The following is a 24,638-nucleotide window of genomic DNA, read 5'->3' as shown; positions in this document are numbered from 1 at the left end:
CCAAGGTCTCTGGGTGCAAAGGAGGCCATAGAGTGTGCTTGTTGATGGTTGCACTGAGCATTAGGGTTAAGCATTAAGGCTGTGTTTGTGGGGGGGGGGGGAGAGAGATTGGCTTCAGAGCCAGGAAGATCCATCCACATGTGAAAGGGAACTTACGAGAACAGATCGATGGACCTGTCAATTTTGATTTCTCTTTTTTCCAACCTTAAATTCAATTCAACCAATCTCCGTATGGGTTGGTGATTTTTCTGCATGAAAATCTGTAGGCATTTTCATATGCATTTCTCAGATAACATCATGAAAAAGGCATTCAGATTGCCTGAAAAGAGGCATATGCCGAGCGAAACTGTACATTAGGACAAAATTTATCTGAATGTTTTTAACGTTCTCGTGAATGCACACACACACTACCCTTTTTTCCTATTTGCTAATGTATGTGTGTTGGTATCCATTCTTTGGTCAGAATGAGAGAATGACGCTTCAATTTGTGCATCAGTTTGGAAGATGAAAATTTGGTAAAAAGGTAAAGGGACCCCTGACCATTAGGTCCAGTCATGACCGACCCTGGGGTTGCGGCGCTCATCTCGCTTTACTAGCTGAGGGAGCCGGCGTACAGCTTCTGGGTCATGTGGCCAGCATGACTAAGCTGCTTCTGGGGAACCAGAGCAGTGCACGGAAATGCCGTTTACCTTCCTGCCAGAGCGGTACCTATTTATCTACTTGCACTTTGATGTGCTTTCGAACTGCTAGGTTGGCAGGAGCAGGGACCGAGCAACGGGAGCTCACCCCGTCACGGGGATTCGAACCGCTGACCTTCTGATCAGCAAGTCCTAGGCTCAGTGGTTTAACCCACAGTGCCACCCGCATCCCAAGCCACCCACATTAAAATGAGAATGGAATAAATCTCTCCTTCATCTCTACCAATCTCCATCTCACCAAAATGGAGTTTGCATTAGCAACATGCAAGCAAGGGCATTTTTAGGGCCCACCACCAAAACATGGGCCCTGGAAACCTGCCCATGAGGATGTGCTGCCAAAGTCCTGGCACCTATTCTACATAGGAAGAGGGTGATAGGCCATAGCTCAGTAGGTAGAGTCCAATCCCTGGCATCTCCAGGTAGGGCTGGGGAATGTTCCTGTCTGAAACCCTGGGAATCTGCAGCCAATCGCTGTAGACCACATGGAGTGGGGTGTATGTGTGTGTGTCAGTCATCTGTCTTGGTATAAGACAGCTTCCCATGCTGCTAAATTGGGAAAGGGAGATGAGTGACCTGAAGGCAAGTAACGTGCCGCCCCTCCCCATTTATTCCCCGTCTTCTCATCCTTTGGCGTCGCTTGAAGGAAAAGTACTTATACATGTTCACCCTTGCCCCCTGAAATACACTTTGCCTCTTTGTTTTTCCAAGACTTACTCAAGGCACAGACGAAGCCAAGATTGCACCCTGTAGTAATCATATACTATATCATATAATACTAAATATAACCCCCCTGCTTCCCGCAAGCTAGTTCTGCGGCTGATTCCAAATATAGGGTATTTAAACTGAAATGGCAGTGTTTTATCCATTTGCTGGAGCCTCTGCACATTTCTACATGGTCCAGCAGCTTCCGGCGCCTCTTTGTGACATTCAGGCTGGAAGAACTGCAATGGCAAGGTTGCAAACTAGCATTAATTGTCCTTCTGATCCAGGAGAGACAGAAGGGCTCAAGCGCTTGAAAGTGCAGGTGTGAAGTGGCAGCTGGCATGGCTCCCCCAACCCAACAGACATAAAAGGAGGACACAGAGCAACACTGAGAAGAGCGAGCAGCTGCTGAAGGCAGAAGCCCACATAACACTGTATTTGCTTTTCATCTCTGGAAAGGTCTTGAACAAGAACATGCTCATAGGAATGCAAGGACAAGAACATCTTGTCCTGCATCCTGTTGTCTCAGTGGCCAACAAGGTGCCCATGGAGAGCCCAGGAGGAGGACCTGAGGGCAACAGGCACTTGCCCAACTTGTGCTCCCCAGCTTACGGCCTCCAACGATGGAGGTATGGGAACAGATGGGCATCGGTGGGAGGGAGGCAAAAGGAAGCTTGGGAGCAAAGTTATGAAAGAGAGGAGAAGAAGGCAGTGGATGACGCTGAGGATGACTATTAGAATCTCAAGGTCTACCATTACAAGCCAGGTGTAAAATAGTAGCATAGGGCATGCAATCAGTGACAGCACCCCATGACTAGCTCCTGAGATAGTCTGCATATAAAAGTATCAACACCATCCCTATTTTGCCATAAACTCAATTTGTTCCCTGCTCTTTACTATAAGGTTCCAGTGCAGGTCACAACAATCTAAAATACAATGGTACCTTGGGAGTTGAACGGCTTGGCTCCCGAACAAATCGGCTCCTGAACGCCACAAACTTGGAAGTGCGTGTTCCAGTTTGTGGACGTTTTTCGGAAGCCAAACATCCAGTGCGCACCCACACACACCAGGTGACAAAGGGCAGGGTACAAATGTGTGTCTTCAGCATTCATTGAAAGCTGCATAATTTCTGTGGGGAGTTCAATAAATTAGGGGCTGCCACAGAGAAGGCCCTCTCCCAGGCCTCTGCCACCATCCTGAGCTTTTGAGGGCAGTGGAACCCTCTTCCAATCTTAAAATCTACAATGGTCTGTAGGAAAGGAAGCAATATTTCAGGTATTCAGGGCCTCAGGTGTTTAGGGCTTTAAGCACTAAAGTAGCCACACTTGAATTGGGCCCAGAAACTAACCAAACCTTCCATCTGTTGGTTTAAATGGCAGTTCTGATATTGTAATGCAAAACTCAGAATGAGCGAGCCCTGTTTGATCTGGCTAATGTTCCATCTAATTAAGCATCCTGTTCTCTCAATGGCCAACCAGATGACTCTGGGAAGCCCCTAAGCAAGTCCTGAGTACAGCAGCTAAGCAGCGCTGCTGAGCATCTCCCGTCAGCCAGACATGCAGATATCGAGGGATCCTAAAGTGGAAGAGCATGATTAGACCATTCCAGGTAAGCTTGAACCCGGGCCATCCTATTCCAGACTGGCCTACCTCACAAGGTTCTTGTGAAGATTACTGACAAACTGAATGTGCTGCACTTACGGAATGTGGTGTATAAAAATAGGTTTCATTAAATAGTTTGCTTTACAATATAAACAATCCCACACTCCAGTACAGTAGCAATTTAATCTTCTTTTTTTTGACCTGCATTCTTATCCAATTACTTCGATCTGGATTATGTAATTTGGGGTGAATGTGTTGACTCTAAGATAATCTTTTTTAAAACAGAAACAAAAACCCTTGTGAAACCCCATTACCAGCCTCAGAAAACCCGACTCAGGGAGATTGCACTAAAAGAACACCTTTTTAATTATTGCTACAGACTTTTATAACAGCATTGCTTAGTTTTATCCTCAGTACAAAGATGCTTTGGGGTCTAATATGCTCCATTTAATGGGAAAGTAATAAAGGCATCTAACATCCTTTTCTACTTCCAATTCCAAATACTAGGGAACATACTGATAGATTTTCAAAGCTAACAGTAGTGGGCATTTTTGACTGTGTGCTAGTTGGGAAACAGGACTATTAGAAACCTTTAAATACCCAGATAGAAATCATGTCAGCCTAACACCTTCTTACACTAATCAAAATGAGTAATATGCTATTGAGGAGCAAAGGATCCTGGGAACTGTAGATGGTTAAGGGTTCTGGGAGCTGTTAAGAGACCCCTCAGCACACTTACCAATCAATAGCACCCAGATTCTTGGGGTGTGTGTGTGTCAATAACTGTTAACGTAGTCTAGGAGTTCGTAAGCATATGATGTGGCTGTGGCCTTTGCCACCAGAGCACTTTTTTGAAAGCAGCCTTTCCCTGCCAGCAATCTCTAGATTGTAAACTTATTGAGGGCAGAGACCAGCGCTTCTTCTTTCCTTTTTAAAATGTCACTCTGCAAACTGATGGTGCTGAATACATCCTTACATGTGTAGCGCAGTCCACAGCACCTTTTAAAATGTTTTCAATTTCAGATCAGTATTTAATAATAGCAGCAGTGCTAACAACAACAACATTGCAATATTCAGCTATATTCAAATTGCATTTCCTTTACACTTTCTCTTTCAGGAAACTGAGACCTATCCCGTCGTCCAAAATGTAACACTACAGGCAGAGAAAATGAGACTGACAAGCTGAATTTTTCAAACATTAGGCTTCGTTTCCCCATACCATGAGAGTGTTATGTTGTAACTAAGATGTGTGTTTTGTTCCTTGTGGAAATATATACATATCACACTGCACAGTCTAAAGCCAGCACAGCTGTACTGAGATGTGGTGTTATACTGCTTTTCTATTCATTATTATTATTATTATTAAAAAAAAAAATTCTACAAAGAAAACATCTATGTGCTTAGAAGGACTCTTACACTGTGCACCACCATAATACTTTATTCAGCTTTTGGTTCCTTATTCTTCTCCTCGTGACATTATATTAATTCAAGTAATTAAAAAGGCACCACAAAGATTTGGCAGGATATTGAAGCAGAAGTTTCTGAATAAGATTACAGTGACTGACAGAGAAATTGTGTGTGTGCGTAGTAGGGGACACACACAAGCATTTATGTTTGTGTGGAGCAGATAGAGAGAAGTATAGATATTTTTCCAGTATTACTAGTCATGGAAGAATCAATGTGATTTTAGTTTTGCATTTCTCAGTTTATCTTTAGCGTAACTGAAGTAATCAAAGTATAAAGTAATCAAAACTTCACATCAAAATTACATCTTAGAGAAATAAACATATATAGGGTGATATCCAAGTAAGTTGTACTCAGAGTAGACTCATCGGAATCAATGAATTTGAGTACACTTATTTTACAGGGTCTGCTCCATGTATGACCATCATTGGATACCACCCATATAAATCACACACACAAAAGTGAATGAGGAGAAGGAGGCTGTACGATCTTTTTACATAGATCTAAGATTTTGCAATGCAACTCATCCCCATTCCTCAGTAAATGCATCGTTTAAAAAGTATACTGTACTAAAAGGACACCACACTCAGTTTTTTCCATGCAAATGTCAAATGCAGCAAAGCCACCAAACGTGAGGCAAGGGAACACTTCCTACCCCCCCCCCAAAGAAATTAGTACATTAAAAGAGAAGGAAAAAGCACACAGGAACATTGCAAGGTCTCCAATCTGTCCATACTTTTAGAACAATGCCTGTGAAAAATGAACAGCACACCTCAATTCTTTAAAAAAGCAACATCACTAAGCAGTCCTCCAGCCTTTGCTTGAAAACTTTATAATCCAAAAGGCAATGTGTGTAACTTTTCCTTCCCTTTTCCTGCCTGGACTTTGAGAGTCCATTGAGTTGGAGAGACTTAAGGGGAAAAAGCATCTCACCTGTACTGGGTGGTACCAGCTGTGGGGGCAGGTGCAATCCGTCCACCATTCCCCTCCTGCCCCTTTTGCCTTAGCTAAGGTTTTCGGGGGGCTTTTCTGCACATTGTCCCACGACGTGCTACACTTAGTCCTGGGCTGCGTCAGAGTTGGACCATGGGGTCCGGAAGCTGAGAGTGGCAATGCCTGCGGACGACAGCAACCCCCCTGGGAGTTCTGCCGCCATCCACAGGGACAGTGGGCCTCCCTAGGAAGTGTTGGCACACCTCTGGCAAGATCAGCCCCTTCAGACCCCCTGCAGCAGCTGTGCTGCCTAGGAAGATAGGCGTTCATGTTGCACCGGTGTCAAAGTTCTTCCCAACACACGCACACCCTCCCTCTCTCTTCTTCTCTCAGCAGATGCAAAAGTCCTGTTCTGCAGAGCCTCCAAGTACCTTTGACAGCTGCTATAAGCGGAGCATCGTGGGAGCCCGGAGAGTAGAGCTGCACAGCATCATCTGCTGGCTAGTAGCTCTTTGTCAATAGATGACTCAACTCGCAGAGCAACTTGACAGCATCCCTGCTTCAGGCAGAAGCAATCAATGCTCTACACAGCTGGGTTTACAAGGCTAAACTACAAGACCCTCCACTCCCATGTGGAATGATGAAAAGAAAGTCATAGGAGGATCCTAAGCAGGGGAGAGGAGCTACACAATTCAGTTTCTCCTCCTCCTTTTCCCAAGCAGAAAAGCCTTCCCTCCTTCTTTTTCTAAAGCAGATATGCATGCAGTTGTCATCAGAATAACCCTTCCGTAAGGAAACAGAACAGCTAGCCTATGAAAAACCAGAGGGTAATAAACAGAAGGGTCATCAAGAAACACACACACAGAGACACACACACACACACCATGTATCTCATCCTTACAATCGGAAGAAAGCAGATTTGAGCTTGGCTGGAAAGGAATGTCTGTGCTCTGGGATTTCTGAGATAAGAAGCTCAGGTGGTGATGGTGGTAAAGGGAAGCAATGTCGTGTTTTGTTTACTGTATTTCGATACTGCGCGTCTGGTTTACAGTGTAGAGTAACGGCCAACCTTCTAAGAAACACGATGCAAAAGAAAAGGGAGGGCAGAACAAAAGCCAGGCTTTCAACTCTTACACACTGCCCTGTAACAGCCACATGGAATGATCACTTTGGCAGGCAATTTGGGAAGAGGAGGAGCCAAATGCCAATTGCTCCCAGCCAAGATAGGCCTGTATTGTCTCACTGCTACCTTTGACGCAGCCAGGTGGGATGGGTGTCCATGCAGCTGCTTCCAGCAGAGCTAGCAATAAGAACTGTCTTAACTCATCTCCTGCTGCAACATGAAATGAATGCTTCCTGATGACCCTGCTTGTGGCCTTTCCAGAGGTAATTGGTTGGCCACTGTGAGCACAGTGGGGCAGACGAAGGTGTCTGGTTTTGCTGCTGCTGCAGATGCACCATGGAGGAGGATTTTGGGTTTGATATCCCGCTTTATCACTACCCGAAGGAGTCTCAAAGCGGCTAACATTCTCCTTTCCCTTCCTCCCCCACAACAAACACTCTGTGAGGTGAGTGGGGTTGAGAGACTTCAGAGAAGTGTGACTGGCCCAAGGTCACCCAGCAGCTGCATGTGGAGGAGCAGGGAAGCGAACCCGGTTCACCAGATTACGAGTCCCCTGCTCTTAACCACTACACCACACTGGCTGTACCATTCCTCCTCTGGTCACAGTTGCGGATACACAACCTTGACTACCTGTTTTCATGCACTGCGGTTGTCTGCCAGGGATCCTCACATGATGTTGCCAACCTTCATGTCATGTTTGCAGATGTCTTTGTAACACAAAGCTGGGCTGCCAACAGACCTGGTGCCTGAAGCCAGCTCCTCATAGAGCACGTCTTATGATTGCCCTCCATATTACAGATGTGAGGAATGAGGCTGAGAAAGAATTGTGTGCTTAAGGCTACTAAGTGAGTCCACAGAACAGATGCGATTCAAACTGGGTGGCTTCCTGATTTTTGCTCTGTCTCTTATTAGAAAGCATGGCGTGCCGTAGTGGCTATCCGAAGAGAACTTGTGGTTTTCTAGGAAAAGAGTTGTAGAACTATAATGTGATGAAGCCGGGGATGACTCAGCTTCCCATTAAAATTTGCATTCTTCAGCAGCAGCTAATTGATTTTTGCATCCAGAATGGAGATTTATTTTTAAAACCGTTTAAAGGCTGTTTGTTTGTAATACACTATTGCCAGGTTTAACGCAGATGCATAAAATGTTTGACTTAATGGTCTCTGGAAGAATTCTGCTTGGTTCAGTGATTAATAGCTCTCACATGTGTGGCAGATAACAACCACAGCAGAGAGTTATAATTAGCATAGGACAGAGAATGAGAATTTGTAGCCCTGCAGGTGTAGCTGGACTACAACTCCCATCATCCCTGACCATTGATCATGCTGGCTGGGGTTGATGCAGAGCTGGAGTCTACCAACATTTGGAGGGCCACAGATTCTTCATACCTGGCATAGGAGAAGGGAAAACGTGACCTGAGAGCCATCCAGTCCTTCCGGGTTAGCGCCATCGGCAACGGCAGAATTCCTCTGATCCAGAGGAACCCGCTCCGTGAAAATCGGGTCTTGCTGCCGCGGCGAAGACCCTTTAAAAATCCCAGGCGGAGGAAGCCTGGGAACGTGGGATTCGGCTGACACCAGGAGCGCCCCCCCTACACGCAAGGAAAACCCTTTTTTTGGGGATCCGAAGCGACGTGGGGTGAGCGGCGCGGTGTTTTGAATCGACCGCTATTTTTACGGAGTGAAGCCGCACAGCCGTTGCCGGAGAGCGCTGACTTTTTCCTGTGGACAACTGGACTCTAAACAAGTACCCGTGAGTAGAACGGAAAATTGGGCTAAGAAACATTTTAATTTGGCACTGAAGCGGGAAGGTTCTAAACAGGAAGTCCGCCTTCCGCTTTTGTAAATAGCCTGAAGCAAAAACTGTGCAAGCTAAAGCCTGGAAAGTTGTACATAAAGGTTTAAAATTCCTCCTGTTTTAACCAGCTAAACCCCTCTTGGAAGCAGGAGTTAAGAGGGGGAATTTTGACTGTTCAAGCCTGCAGGAGAGAGAGTAAAGAAAGATAATTTCCACCATCTCAAACCTGGGAACGGGGTGTCAGAGACAGAGATTTTTGGTGAAGTTCATTGACTGTGAATGGAACATCTTTTGACGGATAGTTAAGAAGAGAAACAAATTGATTCCAATGTTGCCTTTTGCATTTAAAAGATAGAAAAATTCAAAAAATGATGGATACAAATAGAAATTGTCTCCTCTAGAGGGAGCTTGTTAAATTGTTGCTGGAGTCGATCCAGGGACCTTACAGCTGTGGAGATTAGGATCATGGGACCAGACTGTGACCTTGAATAAAAATGTGTTTGGAAGAAGTTTTGGTGCTTGCGTTTTGCAAGACAAGCGCTTTGTTGGAGCAGATGCATGAGAAGATGGATTTGATGACTGTTGCAGTTAAAAACTTTGGACAAACAGTGAATATTTATACAGAAACCATCCAGGAGCCAACCCAGGGACCTGTTTTGAGAGAGCAAGTGCAAACGCAGAAGATAATGGAGGAGGCGGCTGTTGAACCTCAAGTAACACTAATGGAGAGGCCCGAGGCCCTACAGGAGCATAAGCCGTTGTTGTTGAAGGCTGAATTTGGAATGGGCCAGGGGGAGTCTGGAGTTGTGGGGGCCCTTAAGTTTGGAGGGGCTTTGAAACATGCCTTTAAATATTTTCTGGACTACACTGTTGACTGTGGGGAATGGGCCGATCTGTTGAGGAGAGACGGAGACATTTTCGAGTTGGAACATCCCCGAGACCTACTCTTCAATGAGAAAGGAAAGAAATTAAGAAAGAGATCAACAAAAGACAAGGTAAAGTGCAAGTACAAACAAGAAGAAGATCTGCAGAAGGGACATGGAAAAGACTTAAGAGCCTCGGACATAAGACTACCAGGTTGATGGACTAGATGGAATGGACAGTAAGGACTGACATAACCCGAGACCAGGAAGAAGAGACGCTGGAGGAAGATTGGAAGAAAATTATTAAAAAATTATTTTGGAAATTAGTGTAAAATTAATGAGTATTAGGAAAAATGTTGGAATGAAAATATTTGGCTTTAGTAGAAATGATATAAGGAATTATGTACAAACAAGTATTAAGTTTTAAGCTTTAAGGTATTTTATGGTAAGACAAGGTTAAAATAAATGAAGGTAAACTGAATGACAGAATATAGTGAAAGATGGAAAGGATTTGCTGAGTTAATTAATAGTTTAGACTGTTAAGACAAACTATTCAATAAATATTGAGAAAGATGGAAAGAATTTGCTGAAATAAATAACTAAACTAGAATACAAAAAGGGAGGTGTGAGGAGGTCGATGAAACAAGTAAACGAAAGATAAAGAAATGGAATATTGGATGTGTGTTTTTATTGTTATTGTTGTATTGGCTTTTATGTTTCCCCCCCCCCCTCTTTTTTATGTACTGTTATGTATGTTTTGTTAAATTTTTTCTTGTTGTTTTCTTCTTTTTTCTTTCTTTGTAATTTTTGAAATTTCTAATAAATATTATTTATTTTTTTTAAAAAAGAGAACCATCCAGTCCTCATATTTAAACATCGATTTCTTCCTAGTCAAGGACCGGAAGGTATTAAACCTCGATAACTAGCTGAACTGTTGGCACGAGTCCTTAGTTCCTACACCTTACTGTGAGCTTAAGTATATGTTTCTGAAATAAAAGCACAATTCCCCCATGTTTACACCTGCTGACATTTCACTCTAACCCTTCCTCTGTTATTTCCTGTGTCAGATTCTTAGAACCTGTCATCTTCTACATTCATAGCATGTATCAGTACCACCACATAATAATGAACTGATCCATTGATCATGGTTTCGGAACCCCAGAAGTGACTTTAGTCCACATTGCCCAATTTTTTTGCTTAAAAAAATGCATCAACCCCCCCAAAAAACACCTCAAAAACTATAAAGCATAGGATGTTTTTATTCACACCAGTGACTTTGACATTTGCAACAATCCAGTATAGCAATCAAAACCTGAGATGTACTGTAGTAGTTATTATTATTATTATTATTATTATTATTATTATTATTATTATTATTAAAGTGGAACAACCCCATTGAAAAAGATGGCAGTGGTTACCCAGACCTCCTTGCTGGTTGCAAAGCGGCCCCCATAGCTGCTCAAGCTTCAGGCCCCTCAAAATGCAGGTCCACCATGGGGTTTCCACAGTCCGAGCCAGGGATCTTTCACATTGCTTGCTACTTGGTCCTTTGTAGCAAGTCACAATTTTAATTGGTAGCCTAAAGATTCCTTCAAACAAGGAAGGAGACAACAGCTGGGGAACTTCTAATTCTATGAAAAGGTCTTCAAAAGGCACCTTTGTTAGGGAAACCTCTAGTTCATGAACCACAAACCATCTATGACCTGCATTGCATAGATGACCCCTGGGTTCCCTTTCAACTCTATGTTTCTGTGATTCTTATTTATGGTGCTGGAGGCTTTTCAACCATCACTGATACATTTCCCCCCTGTTCTGTGTCCAGCAAGTGAACCCTACTGAAGAACTAATTTCTCATTTCACACAGTCCGTCTCTGTGATGGAAGAGGAATCTCTAGTGCCACGAACAATGCAACGTATGAGTTAAAACCATGTTTTCCACCTTGCTAGATGCTCTCATTACATAGCTTAATATCATGACGAGCATAAAAACTGTCATGTGCAATAAAGGAAACACTTCATTATAGCTGTAACAATGCATTACTCCATCTATTATGCAGTAATGAATTACTGCCACCAGCCACCATTGCAATACAGACCGCCCTTGGCGCAGGCACCGTGCCTTGTGCTACGTGTCTTATTTGCAATGTAACCAAAAGCATTTGCTAAAAACCATGAACCCATTTGCATGCCTGATTGGTAGCAGTACAATGTAGGGAAGATGGGTTGTGTAAGACTTTTTTTTGCCCATTGTACTGATTATCTGGCAATATTTGTTCTAAATTTTGGCCTTGAAGTTTCCAGTTTCTGAGCTTTGGTTTTTCCCCAAAAGCAAGAATTTTGGTCTTCTGATCATTTATTTTGAGGCATTCCATCTCACAATAGGCAGCTAATTTTCTTAGTGCTCTTCTAAGCCCTTTGGGGGTTCTGGATAGCATTACCACATCGTCTGTGTAAAGCAGAACCGTGATGTTACGGTTTGCTAACTTCGGAGGGTGGAAGCCGAGGTTATGGAGAGTGGTTGCCAGGTTATTTAAATAAAAATTAAATAATAAAGGGGCCTAAAGGCACCCTTAAATGTTTTAATGGGGTCTGTTAAGTGCCCTAGCCAGCTGCACCTGACTCTAAGGGCCACATCTGAATGTACTACCTGAATTAAATATAGTAGCCTTCTATCGATGATAGTGGCCCAAAGCTTGCCCCAGAGTCTAGTCCTGGGAACTGAGTCAAAGGCTGCTATCTGGCAATAGTTTTTGGCTATTCCACGATGTAGAGTAGAATCATAGAACTGCAGAGTTGGACAAGACCACAAGGCTTGTCTAGTCCAACCCCGTGTTCTGCATGGGGTTCGAATCCACAATCCGGAAATTAAGAGTATCATGCTCTTCTGACTGAGCTATTTCAAGATCAGGACAACTGACTGGGTATTTTCAGTTGGATATACCATATTTTTCCGTCTATAAGACGCCCCCATGTATAAGACGTCCCCTATTTTGGGGGGTTCAGATTTAAGAAAATTGGTGAGATGTATCCGTGTATAAGACGTCCCCTAATTTTTGACATTATTTTTTTTGGGGGGGAAACCTAGTCTTATACACGGAAAAATACGGTATATTAATTATGTAAGGGAAGGAGCAGAAAACAGAGCAGCAGTGGTCTCTGGAATAAGCACATCTGTTAATTTGTTTCTCCCAGTTTCTCATTTCTCCAGTCTTGAGCAGAAGTTCTCCACATTTCCAGAAAGAAAGAAAGAAAGAAAGAGAGAGAGAGAGAGAAAGAAAGAAAGAAGACACTCTGCAATGAGCTCCCTCCAGGTGCAACACTGGCACCAACAGAAGCACTGTATCTGCTAGCATCCATAGAAAGACCACCTCCTTCTCTAGAGACCCTCTCAAGTGTTGAGCTCAGAAAGGGGGCCCAACTGTGTGGTCCTGCCACCCTCAGAAGCTTAGGTGGCCCCAGGAGGGCATTCTCTGAGGCAGCCCCTAAGTTGTGGAACTCCTTCCCCACAGAAGTACATCTAGAATGTAACCATTATATGGGCTACATTTTTTGCTGAAGGCACACTGCTTCACCTTTGGCATTGATCTTTCACATGGATCTTTGACATTGGCCTTTGACATTGATCTTTCAACCTATCATCTATCCATCTATAAAATTCATCACATAATGCATATCCAGAACCACCAACTGTCGTTAGAAAAACCAAATTTGTGGTTTTAATTCAATAATAGTAGTAGTAGTAGTAGTAATAATAATAATAAAACAACAACAAAACTAGAATTAGAATTCCTCCCCTTAATTTGAACTAGCTATACGACTGTGTATTATGTTTTCCCTCTATCTGTCACAATATGCTTCATAGCTTAAGTCTGACCTACTTCAATTGGACAGAAAATGTCAATCAATTTGGGGTACAATTTTTTATTTTATTTTTACATTGGCTAACACAACCATCGTTCATCCATTGAAACTGCTCTAAAATCACAGCCGATCACCACGGCTACATCCATCTCAAACACCGAGCATGCAAACTAAAAATAAGCATCTAGACAAAATTGCTCTGGGCAGAACACGCATATGGGAAACAAAGGCACATCTGGGAAAATAAAAATTACTAATCAAGTTCTGAGAGGAAAAGCCAGGAGCCAGGGAAGAATAGACTCTGATGGAACAGATTTCCCCCTCCAGCTAGAAGTGCAGAAAGAAGATGGAGACTGATGAAATCGTAATCACCTTACAGTAAACTACAGTTGGATAAATAATATTTACACTCCCCTCCCAAGTTTCTCAAAAGGCGGCAGTAAAATTTCATGATGTTCTGCAAAGGTATCCCAATGTTTACCACCTCACTCTATGTGGATTGTCCCTCACTTAAGTCTTAAGAGATAGGAACAGAATTTCTTTGTTTTTCTTTTCACATTGTACCAACCCAGACCTGCTGGTAGATTGAGACACAACTCCTGGTTGGATTGCTCATTTCTCCAGATTTTGCCATCCATTGCTGGCATGCAAGAAGTGCACACAAAACTATGCATTTCATGTTTAAAATGCGCATACGAAACACAGATTTTACTGGTGAATGCATTGAGGAGAACTGAAAAGCCCCCCCATATTTTTTTTAAAAAAAGAAGTATGCACAAATTGTCTACAACAGGATGGAACAGCATGCAACAGGAAGCACACATCACTTTTAATTCCATTGCATCATGAAAATAGTCCAACAAAATGAAGAGAAAATGAAGAGAAAGAAACTAAAAATTAGATTGAGGCCAAAAATTGGAGAAGAAAAAAGGCTAAGCTTAAATCTCAGAAAAGGATAGGTCTTGTCCTCCCTTAAGATTTATGCACATTTATGGTAATATTTAAAAATGCATAATGTTCTGTTCAAAGAAATTTCTGTGTGAACAATAATTTTTGTTAGAGAACATTTTCTGACAACTGACCAACAGTCTTACTTTGGGATATCTAAAAGCTTTAACATCAGAGTAACACAAATTAGAGGCCATTGTTTTAGTGTTCTCTGTTGACCAAAATCAGCTCAAAGTACACTATCCAGGCCTTTAGTGCTCAGAAATTATCTTTCCATGATACTCCTTTCAAGACTTCCCGATTCCCTGTCCTTTCACATTTCACAACCCCTACTTATGTTTTCAAAAGGTGGGGACAAAAGGTGTCTCTGTACTCCTACCTCCTTGCTATTTTTGCTGGCTACCATCTCCTCCTCCTCCCCTGCCCCCCCCCCATGAAACAATGTCATCACATAGTGTCACTCCAGGGGATTGTGGGGAAGCAAAATGGCAGCCAACAGGAGGTGAAAAGCCTTGCTGTTGTTCTCAGGTCCTGCTTATGGGCTCCCATAGGCATCTGGTTGGCCACTGGGAGAATAGGATGCTGGGTGAGGTGGGCCTGGGCCACTGACCTGATCTGTAATCTGGTTCTGAGTTGTTCAGTGCTTTATCTGTTAACAAGACCTTGAACATGGGCCAGTAACTGATCAGCAACCAGTGCAGTTCCTTCAGCACACATGCAAAATGTCCGTGTTAGACATGCAGCCCAACAACAATGACCATGCCAAGAGGGTGAAGGAAACCCAGGAGGGGTAATCAAAGATCTGGAAAAGCAATTGAGAAGGCCTGCTTGTACTGAAGGCCAGTATGGCTTCCAAAAACCATTATGGTTTACCGCAACTGGCAGTAGCTCTCAGGTCAAGATCTCTCCTGGTAAAGGTAAAGGTAAAGGGACCCCTGACCATTAGGTCCAGTCATGACCGACTCTGGGGTTGCAGTGCTCATCTCGCTTTACTGGCCGAGGGAGCCGGCGTACAGCTTCCGGGTCATGTGGCCAGCATGACTAAGCCGCTTCTGGCGAACCAGAGCAGTGCATGGGAATGCCGTTTACCTTCCCGCTGGAGCGGTACCTATTTATCTACTTGCACTTTGACGTGCTTTTGAACTGCTAGGTTGGCAGGAGCAGGGACTGAGCAACGGAAGCTCACCTCATCGCGGGGATTCGAACCGCCGACCTTCTGATTGGCAAGCCCTAGGCTCTGTGGTTTAACCCACAGCGCCACCTGCGTCCCTGGACCTACAGTGTTGTTGTTTAGTCGTTTAGACATGTCCGACTCTTCGTGACCTACAGTATAGAACCCTAAATCTGTAGATGCCAAGGATACATGGAGCTCTCCCCAAGATGTCTTATTAAACTTGCACAAGGATCTTGAAAAAGATTCAAAGATCAATTCCACAAGCAAAGCAGTGTGCCTTTTAAGGTTTTTCATTTATTACAGAACCAGAAAGAAGCTGCTGGTTTTGGCTCTTTCCAATTCAAAGTGTCCCTGGCCACCTTGAACATGTAGGAATTTGATTGGGGAAAGTTAACATTTTATTTAGGGGGGGGGCATAGTGATTAAAGCCTGTGCTACTGAAGGCTTCTTCATTAAAGATTTAAATTATTCTACCAATAATGCATTAACAGGATGAGGACTCCAGCAATCAAAAAATTTGAGATAAAAGAAAACCCAAGGAGTGTGTAATTTCTTCTTAATAGGCAGAGCTGACAGTGAACATTAATTTGGATTTTATAACTTGGCTGTATAATGGATAGTTGATAGAACCAATTTGCACCTTCCCATAGCAACAGGCTATATGTTATTGAAGATACTGAAGCAGTCACAGAGACCTTACCCCCAGGTTTATACAATGTCCAATGGTAGTTTTAAGCATGTTAAATGACTCAGCCATACCTAATGGCATAGTGATTGTTTTAATCAGATTCCCCAACGCAATATCAGAAGTTATTTTTGGCTTTGTGGGAAAGTATCTATTTTGCATGCAGAAGGCCAGAGGTTCCCTTATTGCTTTTTTTGGGGGGGTGTTCCTTGGGGGTTCCCCAGCATGTGCCTACTAGCACTCCTCTGTATACAGCCAAGCCATGACAGGAAACTACAAGAAGACTGCAGCTGGAGGAAATGACTCTTGTTTCAGTTGTCTCTATACTAATGCACAGAGTATGGGGAACAAGCAAGATGAATTGGAGTTCTTAATACAGATGGCAAATATGACCTAATAGAAATTAGGTGGGATGAGGCTTGTGACTGGAATGTAGGAACTGAGGAATGTAGCCTGTTCAAAGGAAATACAGTGGTACCTCGGGTTAAGAACTTAATTCGTTCCGGAGGTCCGTTCTTAACCTGAAACTGTTCTTAACTTGAAGCACCACTTTAGCTAATGGTGCCTCTCACTGCCGACATGCCGCACAGCACGATTTCTGTTCTCATCCTGAAGCAAAGTTCTTAACCCGAGGTAATATTTCTAGGTTAGCAGAGTTTGTAACCTGAAGCGTATGTAACCCGAGGTACCACTGTAGACCAAACAGGAAGGAAGGAGTAGCAGCATTATATGTTGTCATGGTCTGGCTGAATGCAGAGGAGTGGTAGGAGACAACAGTTGGTCTCTAAGAACTTAGAAAAATAAGACCCACCACGGGTTTCTCGAAAACAATTCATACCAGATGAATCTCATTTCTTTCAAGCTTGGTGGATCAGGGGAATGTTGTGGGCATTGTGTATTATGATTTCAGTAAGGCTTTTGACAAAGTGTCCCATATGGGCTAGATGAGGTAAGGTGGGGGACTCTCCTTTATTGGAGGCAAGTTGTATTGCCATCTGTCATGGATGCTTTATTTCAGTTCTCTGCATTGCAGCAGTTTGGATATATGACTCTCAGGGTCCCTTTCAACTCTACAGTTTTATGATTCTATGAATTTTTGCCTGATCCAGAGGGACTGTTCTTATGTTCTTATGAACTAAAGCATGAAAGACTAATGTAGCTTGTTCTGTTGTTGCAGAACACACACTTCAGACTGGGAAAACTCAATTTATGGTAAGAGACAATAAATAAGCTTCCTCCTTTTTTTTCCTTTTCCTTTTTGCAGGGAAACAATTACACACCACAAAGCTGGCACCGGACCAGCCATTATAAATCTATCCTATTGCAGTTGTGAGTTTCTGCTTAGTCTTGCTTCATTCTCATCTGTAGATCTTCAGGTGTCACCAGCTACCCATCCCATGAAGCAATCATAATAATTCTCCAGCCAGGTTATTCTTCTAGCGCCTTAAGCAATTGAATAAATGTTTATATATAGTCTTTGCCTTACCACAACTTTGACACAGCAAAGCAAAACAATGCAAGGAAGTGAGTTGTAGATTTCATTACCTCCAACTGTGGAGACAGAACATAGCAATAACCAAGCCGGGACAACAATCTTCCTACCATAATTAAGGACAAATCCTCCAAGCCAGACCTGCTTAGCTTCAGTAGAAGTGCACCATGTACCTTTAGACAACAGGTAACAAACTGTTGACATGCAGAGGGCCAGGAGGCCAGCTGGCAAGCCCAGCTCTGACGTCTCCATTCATCGGCCCACGCTCCAACGTAAATCAGCGACCCGAACTTCAAAAGCCAGGACATGCAATTAGCAGAGTGTACTGCATCACCTTGCCAACAAAGGTCCGTATAGTTAAAGCTATGGTTTTCCCAGTAGTGATGTATGGAAGTGAGAGCTGGACCATAAAGAAGGCTGATCACCGAAAAATTGCTGACTTTGAATTATGGTGCTGGAGGAGACTCAAGAGTCCCATAGACTGCAATAAGACCAAACCTCTCCATTCTTAAGGAAATCAGCCCTGAGTGCTCACTGGAAGGACAGACTTTGAAGCTGAGGCTCCAATACCTTGGTCACCTCATGAGAAGAGAAGACTCCCTGGAAAAAACCCTGATGTTGGGAAAGATTGAGGGCACAAGGAGAAGGGGACGACATAGGACGAGATGGTTGGACAGTGTTCTCGAAGCTACCAGCATGAATCTGACCAAACTGTGGGAGGCAGTGGAAGACAGGAGTGCCTGGCGTGCTCTGGTCTATGGGGTCACGAAGAGTCGGACACGACTAAACGACTAAACAACAACAACTGCGCACACAGAAGTAGGCGTGAGGCGTATGAAGTCATGCTACAGCTACAGATTTATTAAACATAAATCAGAACAAAGAAACATGTCATCTCTCTCTCTCATGTCATCTCAGAGAGAACAGCAAAAGCTATACACAAACAGAAGTTCCCAGCATACTGTGCTGGAATGTAAACAGACATGTGACAAGCAATAATCTCATGCCTGTTCCTTAAGGTACCCTCCAGTTGTTGCTGGACTACAACTCCCATCAGCCCCAGCTTTAGACTTTTCTCAAGGAATAAGAAGAAACATGCCCAGGAAGGAGAGTTTCAGCTGTGTAAAACTTTTCTTTGTGCCCTACTTGGGAAAAGTTGACAAGCTACACAAACATGAAATGGGATCAAGCACACAAAATATATTACCTGAGTGAGAGAAGATGTGCTGTCCAAACATGACAAGTACAAGGAAGAACTATTATGTTGAAATAAAATGCCACAAGGCATGCACATTACCCTTAACCTGGAGCAGAGTCTTATTCAAAGCGAAGTTTAAAATGGCATCTTGGGTTCTGTGTAATGCTGAAGGACTTAAAGGGTACATGCAACTCAATATAAATACAATTACACAGATTCTGAAGTAGACGGGTCCAACAAGAGACACAGGCTTTTCCCCTACCATAATTTGGAGCTGATCGTGCAATATAAAATATAGAAGTGTCTGGAAAACATGCCAATTTTTTAAGAACAGGGCCAAGCTAAGACATTTGGCCACCCCAAGCAGTCTTGAACAGGGGTGAGCGGAAGGTAGATCCCGATTTACAGAAGACAGAGTAGAGGAGGATTTCTTGTGCCCAATAGTTTAACTACAGCAGTAACAAAATGATTTCCCCCCTTTCTGCCCTAAATTTTATGCTGTTGAAATTATGAAAGCTTGAGGAAACCCAGAGAGGATATTTGTGTGGAAGAAATGAAAGCTCCACTCAGCTCTGGTTCTTAATGCTATTTTTTTTTTAAGCCTCTGATTCTTCTTCCTGCTTCTCAGCCTTTTTTAGGCCCATAACTCAGTGCTATGGCATCTGCTTTTTATGCAGAAGGTTCCACAATCGATCCTTGACATCTCCATATACAGCTGAGAGAGACGTCTGCCTGAAGCCCCGGAGAGCTGCTGCCAGACAGAGTAGGAGATGCTGAGATAGATGGAGCAATCATTTGACTCGGAATAAGTCAGCTTCAGGACGTAGATGATGCTGTGGGTTAAACCACAGAGCCTAGGACTTGGCAATCAGAAGGTTGGCGGTTCAAATCACTGCGACGGGATGAGCTGCCGTTGCTCAGCCCCTGCTCCTGCCAACCTAGCAGTTCGAAAGCACATCAAAGTGCAAGTAGATAAATAGGTACCGCTCCAGAGGGAAGGTAAACGGCGTTCCCATGCGCTGCTCTGGTTCGCCAGAAGCGGCTTAGTCATGCTGGCCACATGACCTGGAAGCTGTACACCGGCTCCCTCGGCCAATAAAGCGAGATGAGCGCCGCAACCCCAGAGTCAGTCACGACTGGACCTAATGGTCAGGGGTCCCTTTACCTTTTACTAAGTCAGCTTCCTTTGTTCCTGCATCTCTCTCTTGACTCTGTATGTTCCTCCTTAGTTTGGATTCTGAGAGTACTTTTTGATTCTTCTCTTTCCACTCCCTCTCCCCACATTCAAGCATTTGTGAAGTTTTGGTGTGTTTATGGCCAGACCATAGGTTACATTAAATCAAGACAGGGGCCAGAGTTTAACCATTTCATTGTATGCAAGATTCACCATGTTCAAAGAAAGACTAGGTATTATACCAAACACATAGTTGACCCATGTGCGATCAGAATTCAGGCCATGACACATGGGAAAGAGGATGTCGTGCTTTCCTCCCACACTGTGGTCCTGACAGAAATCACACACACCCCTGCACAGGAGAGTTGGCACAATTTTTAAAGCACCCGTTAAACTCTCCTTTGCAATTCAATTAAAAGCAGCATAAGGAAACCACATTCTCTTTTAAGTAAATGCCTTTACAGTGAGCGGAGTGTGTGTGTGAGAGAGTGTTTCTTTCCCGCAGACCATAAATATTTCATGAGCACAGCCTAGAAATATCATGTTGTTTCATGCTTTATTTGTCACCATTCCTGCATTTTGATAATAGACGTTAAGAGACCCATCACCTGTGTACTAGAAACTCAGTATTTTGCCAACTACCTGCTGTTCGTCTTCACACTTTGGAAATCAATCATACCCATTTGCCCTGCACAATGTATTCTTGCTTGCAGCCCTTATTCCTTGTGGCTAAGGGAGCAATCCTGTGTCCAAGAAGCTGGCGTAAAGCAATCTAGTGTAAATTAAACAGGCATAAAATTACACCAGATCCGAACCCCGTCCAGATGCAGAGCTGCTGCAGCTCCTCTACCTAAGCCTGGCAAAGAGAAAACAACCCTTTAAAATGGCTGCTTTAGCCCTGGCTAAGCTGCTTTAGCCCTGGCTGAGCTAACATGAGCAAGTTGCTCTGGCATATCTTCAGCTGAGTTGGGGTTAGGGGACGTGACGCTGAACTGGGAATGAAATGGCTGAGTCAGAAATCTGCTGCATTCTGAGTTTCTCATTCTGGCCCCATACGCCAGTTCTTAATTGAACCAGAACCTGAGTAATAATAATAATAATAATTTATTATTTATACCCCGCCCATCTGGCTGGGTTTCCCCAGCCACTCTGGGCGGCTTCCAAAAGAATATTAAAATACTGTGATACATCAAACATTAAAAGCTGCCTTCAGTTGTCTTCTAAAAGTCTGGTAGTTGTTGTTCTCTTTGACATCTGGTGGGAGGGCGTTCCACAGGTACGGCGCCACAACGAGAAACCCTCTGCCTGGTTCCCTGTAACTTGGCTTCTCGCAGTGAGGGAACCGCCAGAAGGCCCTCGGCGCTGGACCTCAGTGTCCGGGTAGAACGATGGGGATGGAGACGCTCCTTCAGATATACTGGACTGAGGCCGTTTAGGGCTTTAAAGGTCAGCACCAACACTTTGAATTGTGCTCGGAAACGTACTGGGAGCCAATGTAGGTCTTTCAAGACTGGTGTTATATGGTCTCGCCGGCCGCTCCCAGTCACCAGTCTGGCTGCTGCGTTGTAGTTGTAGTTTAGTTGTAGTTTCCGGGTGACCTTCAAAGGTAGCCCCACGTAGAGTGCATTGCAGTAGTCCAAGTGGGAGATAACCAGAGCATGCACCACTCTGGCGAGGCAGTCCTCAGGCAGATAGGGTCTCAGCCTGCATACCAGATGGAGCTGGTACACAGCTGCCCTGGACACGGATTTAACCTGTGCCTCCATGGACAGCTGTGAGTCCAAAATGACTCCCAGGCTGCGCACCTGGTCCTTCAGGGGCACAGTTACCCCATTCAGGACCAGGGAATCCTCCACACCTGCCCGCCTCCTGTCCCCCAGAAACAGTACTTCTGTCTTGTCAGGATTCAATCTCAATCAGGTAGCTCCCCATTTAGGTGGGGGGTTACATTCCGAGGCACTACACATTTAAGTGAAATCACGTATATTGGGGAAACCACTGAAAAGACCCTGCACACATCCTCAGGAAACCCTTAAAAAAATAAAAACCCTCCAAACTCCAGGTTGGTGCAAAGGCTCCTGGGATTGCACTTCTAAAGGCTTGTGGGATTGCTGGATGCTATTTTCATGACACGTTTGACATTTTCGCACTCTTTCGGGGTCGTTTTTGCCCCTTTTCATGCCACTTCCGGGTTTGTGGTCACATGTGCCAAGAACTTCCCATGTGCAAATTGGGAATTGCCCGTATAAATGAAATGGACATATTTGCCCATTTCCACCCATAGCCATGTATAAGTACATCATTCCCTTGGCTCCCAGAACCCAAACCCTCAGTTCCTTCTGCCACCATCTGATCTGGAGTCAACTCTGCTACTGTCCTTCATTCCAGTGAGATGTATGAGGTAGGAAGGAGGAGATGAAGTTCCAGAAGTTGTTGTAGCAAGTGAGGCCTGAGGCCTGTATGGGTCCTTTTTGTGGTACCTGATCCAAAATGGGTCATGGTGCGTAGGAGGAGAAATGCAGTAAATGTCCTAAATGTCAAACTACCTAGCTTCCCCCATCCCTTAAATGGCTCCTAATTTTCTGCTCAGATATAATTTCACTACCCTTTTCTTGGCAACACAGACACACACCCCACTCTTCCCAGTTTAAATTCACTTCACAGGAAAATTGATGATTACTTCAGCTCATTAAGCCTCCCACACAACTCGCAGGAATGAGGAATGATGTATGTTTTTAACGGCACGGGAAACCCAGTGATTGCTTTGGAAGTGGAATGCAGTGCTTCGAATTTCCATAAGATGGCACATTGCTTACAAAATGTGAGGAGGAGGAAAATAAGCAAGCCACACAGTTACAGCCCATCATCTTCTCCAGGCACTAGGACACATATGTTAATGCTGATCTGCTAACTGTCCAATAGGGCAGGGCTGGGGAACCTTTTTAAGCCAAAGGGACACTTTTCCTCTTGGGCAATCTTCTCAGGGCCACATGCATGTGAGTCCACTAGGCAAACTGATGGAGCAACAAATAGAAATGTGTCCATTGCACTGTAAACTAGTTTCTACACACACACACACACACACACACACACACACACACACACCCACACACCACTTTTCTCCATTCATGCAACCCAGAAGCATTATCAGAGTCCAAGGGTATATTTCAGTGAAGCAAGCACATCCACAGAAGGTGCAAAGCAGGGCTGATGAGGAGTTTGTCCTTGGGAGGAATCTGACTGGGGAGGGGTATGGCCTGCGGAGAGTCCTATGGGGGCTGATAGAGAGGCTCAGAGGGCTGCCTTTGTCCCACAGGCCTGAAGTTCCCCATCCTTCAATATACAGTGGTACCTTGGTTCCCAAATGGCTTAGTTGACGAACAAATCGGCTCCCAAAAGCCACAAACCCAAAAGCAAGTGTTCCGGTTTGCGAACATTTGCGGTCTGTTTCAGTTGTCAGCATTGTTTCTGGGGCCAATCAGCCAATCAGAAGCCGCGCCTTGTTTTTCTAATGTTTTGGAAGTCGTATGGACTTTCAGAACGGATTGAGTTTGAGAACCAAGGTACCACTGTAGTGTTAGTGATGGAAGTCATTCAGCTTTCTCCCCATGTCAGACAGAAGCGGGAAGTACAGGACTTGCTACCACAGCAAAACAGGGAGGCCTGATGCAAGGTTCTGTTGTATGTGGCGAATTAATTTGTGCAAACCCTAAACATATGCCAAACAGCATAATAATGACTAGTGTGAAATAACCCTTCTGGGTCACTTCCCGAACTGTGTGTGTATGTGCATCTGTGTGTCTACTGTTGTTTTATTGTACAGAGGCTGTGGAGCAGGGGAGGGCTGAGTCAGGACCTCTCAAAAATCCAAAATGTGACTCCATCTTCCCTGGAGTTCCTCCTCATTCAAGCAAGAAAACATTTTGAAAAGGGGGCGGGGGGAGCTTCCTTTCTGAATGTTGCCAACATCCCTGACCATTAGAAATTGAGTATCGTCATTAATAACAAAAGTACATTAAATGGCTGCCGGTTGATCAGGAGGATATGATTGTCTTGCTGTTTAAAAGTCTACTGCCTATTTCCTTCCTTTCCCATTGATTCAGCCCAGAGAGATCTGAAGGCTCTTGATGGTGCCTATTGAAATGCAGGGGATGTCACCCAGCTAATGAGCTCCTTTGCTGCCTCTGCACGCCTCATTCAGAAATGCAGGCAGCAGCTTTTTCATCAAGATACTTACATAGCCGAGGGAGGGATTCTTGGCTACTCTGTTGGCTGATGCATTTGCCACTATGGCTAATCTGGGCTTGCCAAAAGGAAAGCTTGCCATAATGAGCCTAACCGAATGATTCTGTTCGAGCTGCAATTTGATTGCAGCAGGTGATTTGGGATTCTTCTTATAACAGGATGAGCTGGCAGGTGGATTTATTGGGGCTTTGGTGGTGCTGCGGCAGTTAAGCCACCAGCTTCTTCAAAATCAAAATAATATTTCACTCTGCTAACTTAATGATGAAATTGTCTTTGGTGGCTGAAAACGTGCATTCTGCTGGTGATGTATTATTTTTCTGTTCCAGGCTGGAACTTTTGAGCATAGCTGGTGGTCAGGACCATGGAGAGTTCCCTGTACAGCAAAATGTGGGATTACATAGCAGTGTTGCTCCAGCACTGAGCTGTTGCTGACTGGTAAAGGTAAAGGGACCCTGACAGTTAAGTTCAGTCGTGAACGACTCTGGGGTTGAGGCACTCATCTCACTTTACAGGCCAAGGGAGCCGGCGTTTGTCTGCTTCCGCAGACAGTTTTCGGGTCATATGGCCAGCATAACTATGCTGCTTCTGGCGAATCCAGAGCAGCGCACGGAAATGCCATTTACCTTCCCGCCGGAGCTGAACCTATTTATCTACTTGCACTGTGTGCTTTCAGACTGCTA

The 24,638-nt window shown here is 44.2% G+C and overlaps 1 protein-coding gene across 33 annotated transcripts in view; it reads right to left on the bottom strand.

The window, feature by feature from the left end:
• The window catches only part of DLG2 (discs large MAGUK scaffold protein 2), an 877,737-nt gene that overhangs the window by 322,341 nt on the left and 530,758 nt on the right, over positions 1-24,638 (bottom strand). The window contains exon 8 of one of the 33 annotated variants that reach the window (XM_083609628.1): positions 5,399-5,581. The exons of the other annotated variants lie outside the window; for them this stretch is intronic. Within the exon in view, the coding sequence (XP_083465754.1) occupies positions 5,399-5,581 (183 nt within the window). The remainder of the gene's footprint in view (positions 1-5,398; positions 5,582-24,638) is intronic. 33 annotated transcript variants of the gene reach the window in all.

The sequence above is a fragment of the Podarcis filfolensis genome (assembly GCF_964270895.1).
Source record: "Podarcis filfolensis genome assembly, chromosome: 4".
Taxonomy (NCBI): Eukaryota; Metazoa; Chordata; class Lepidosauria; order Squamata; family Lacertidae; genus Podarcis; species Podarcis filfolensis.
The sequence above is the reverse complement of the archived record's forward strand: the minus strand, read 5'-3'. Positions and strand labels throughout refer to the sequence as shown.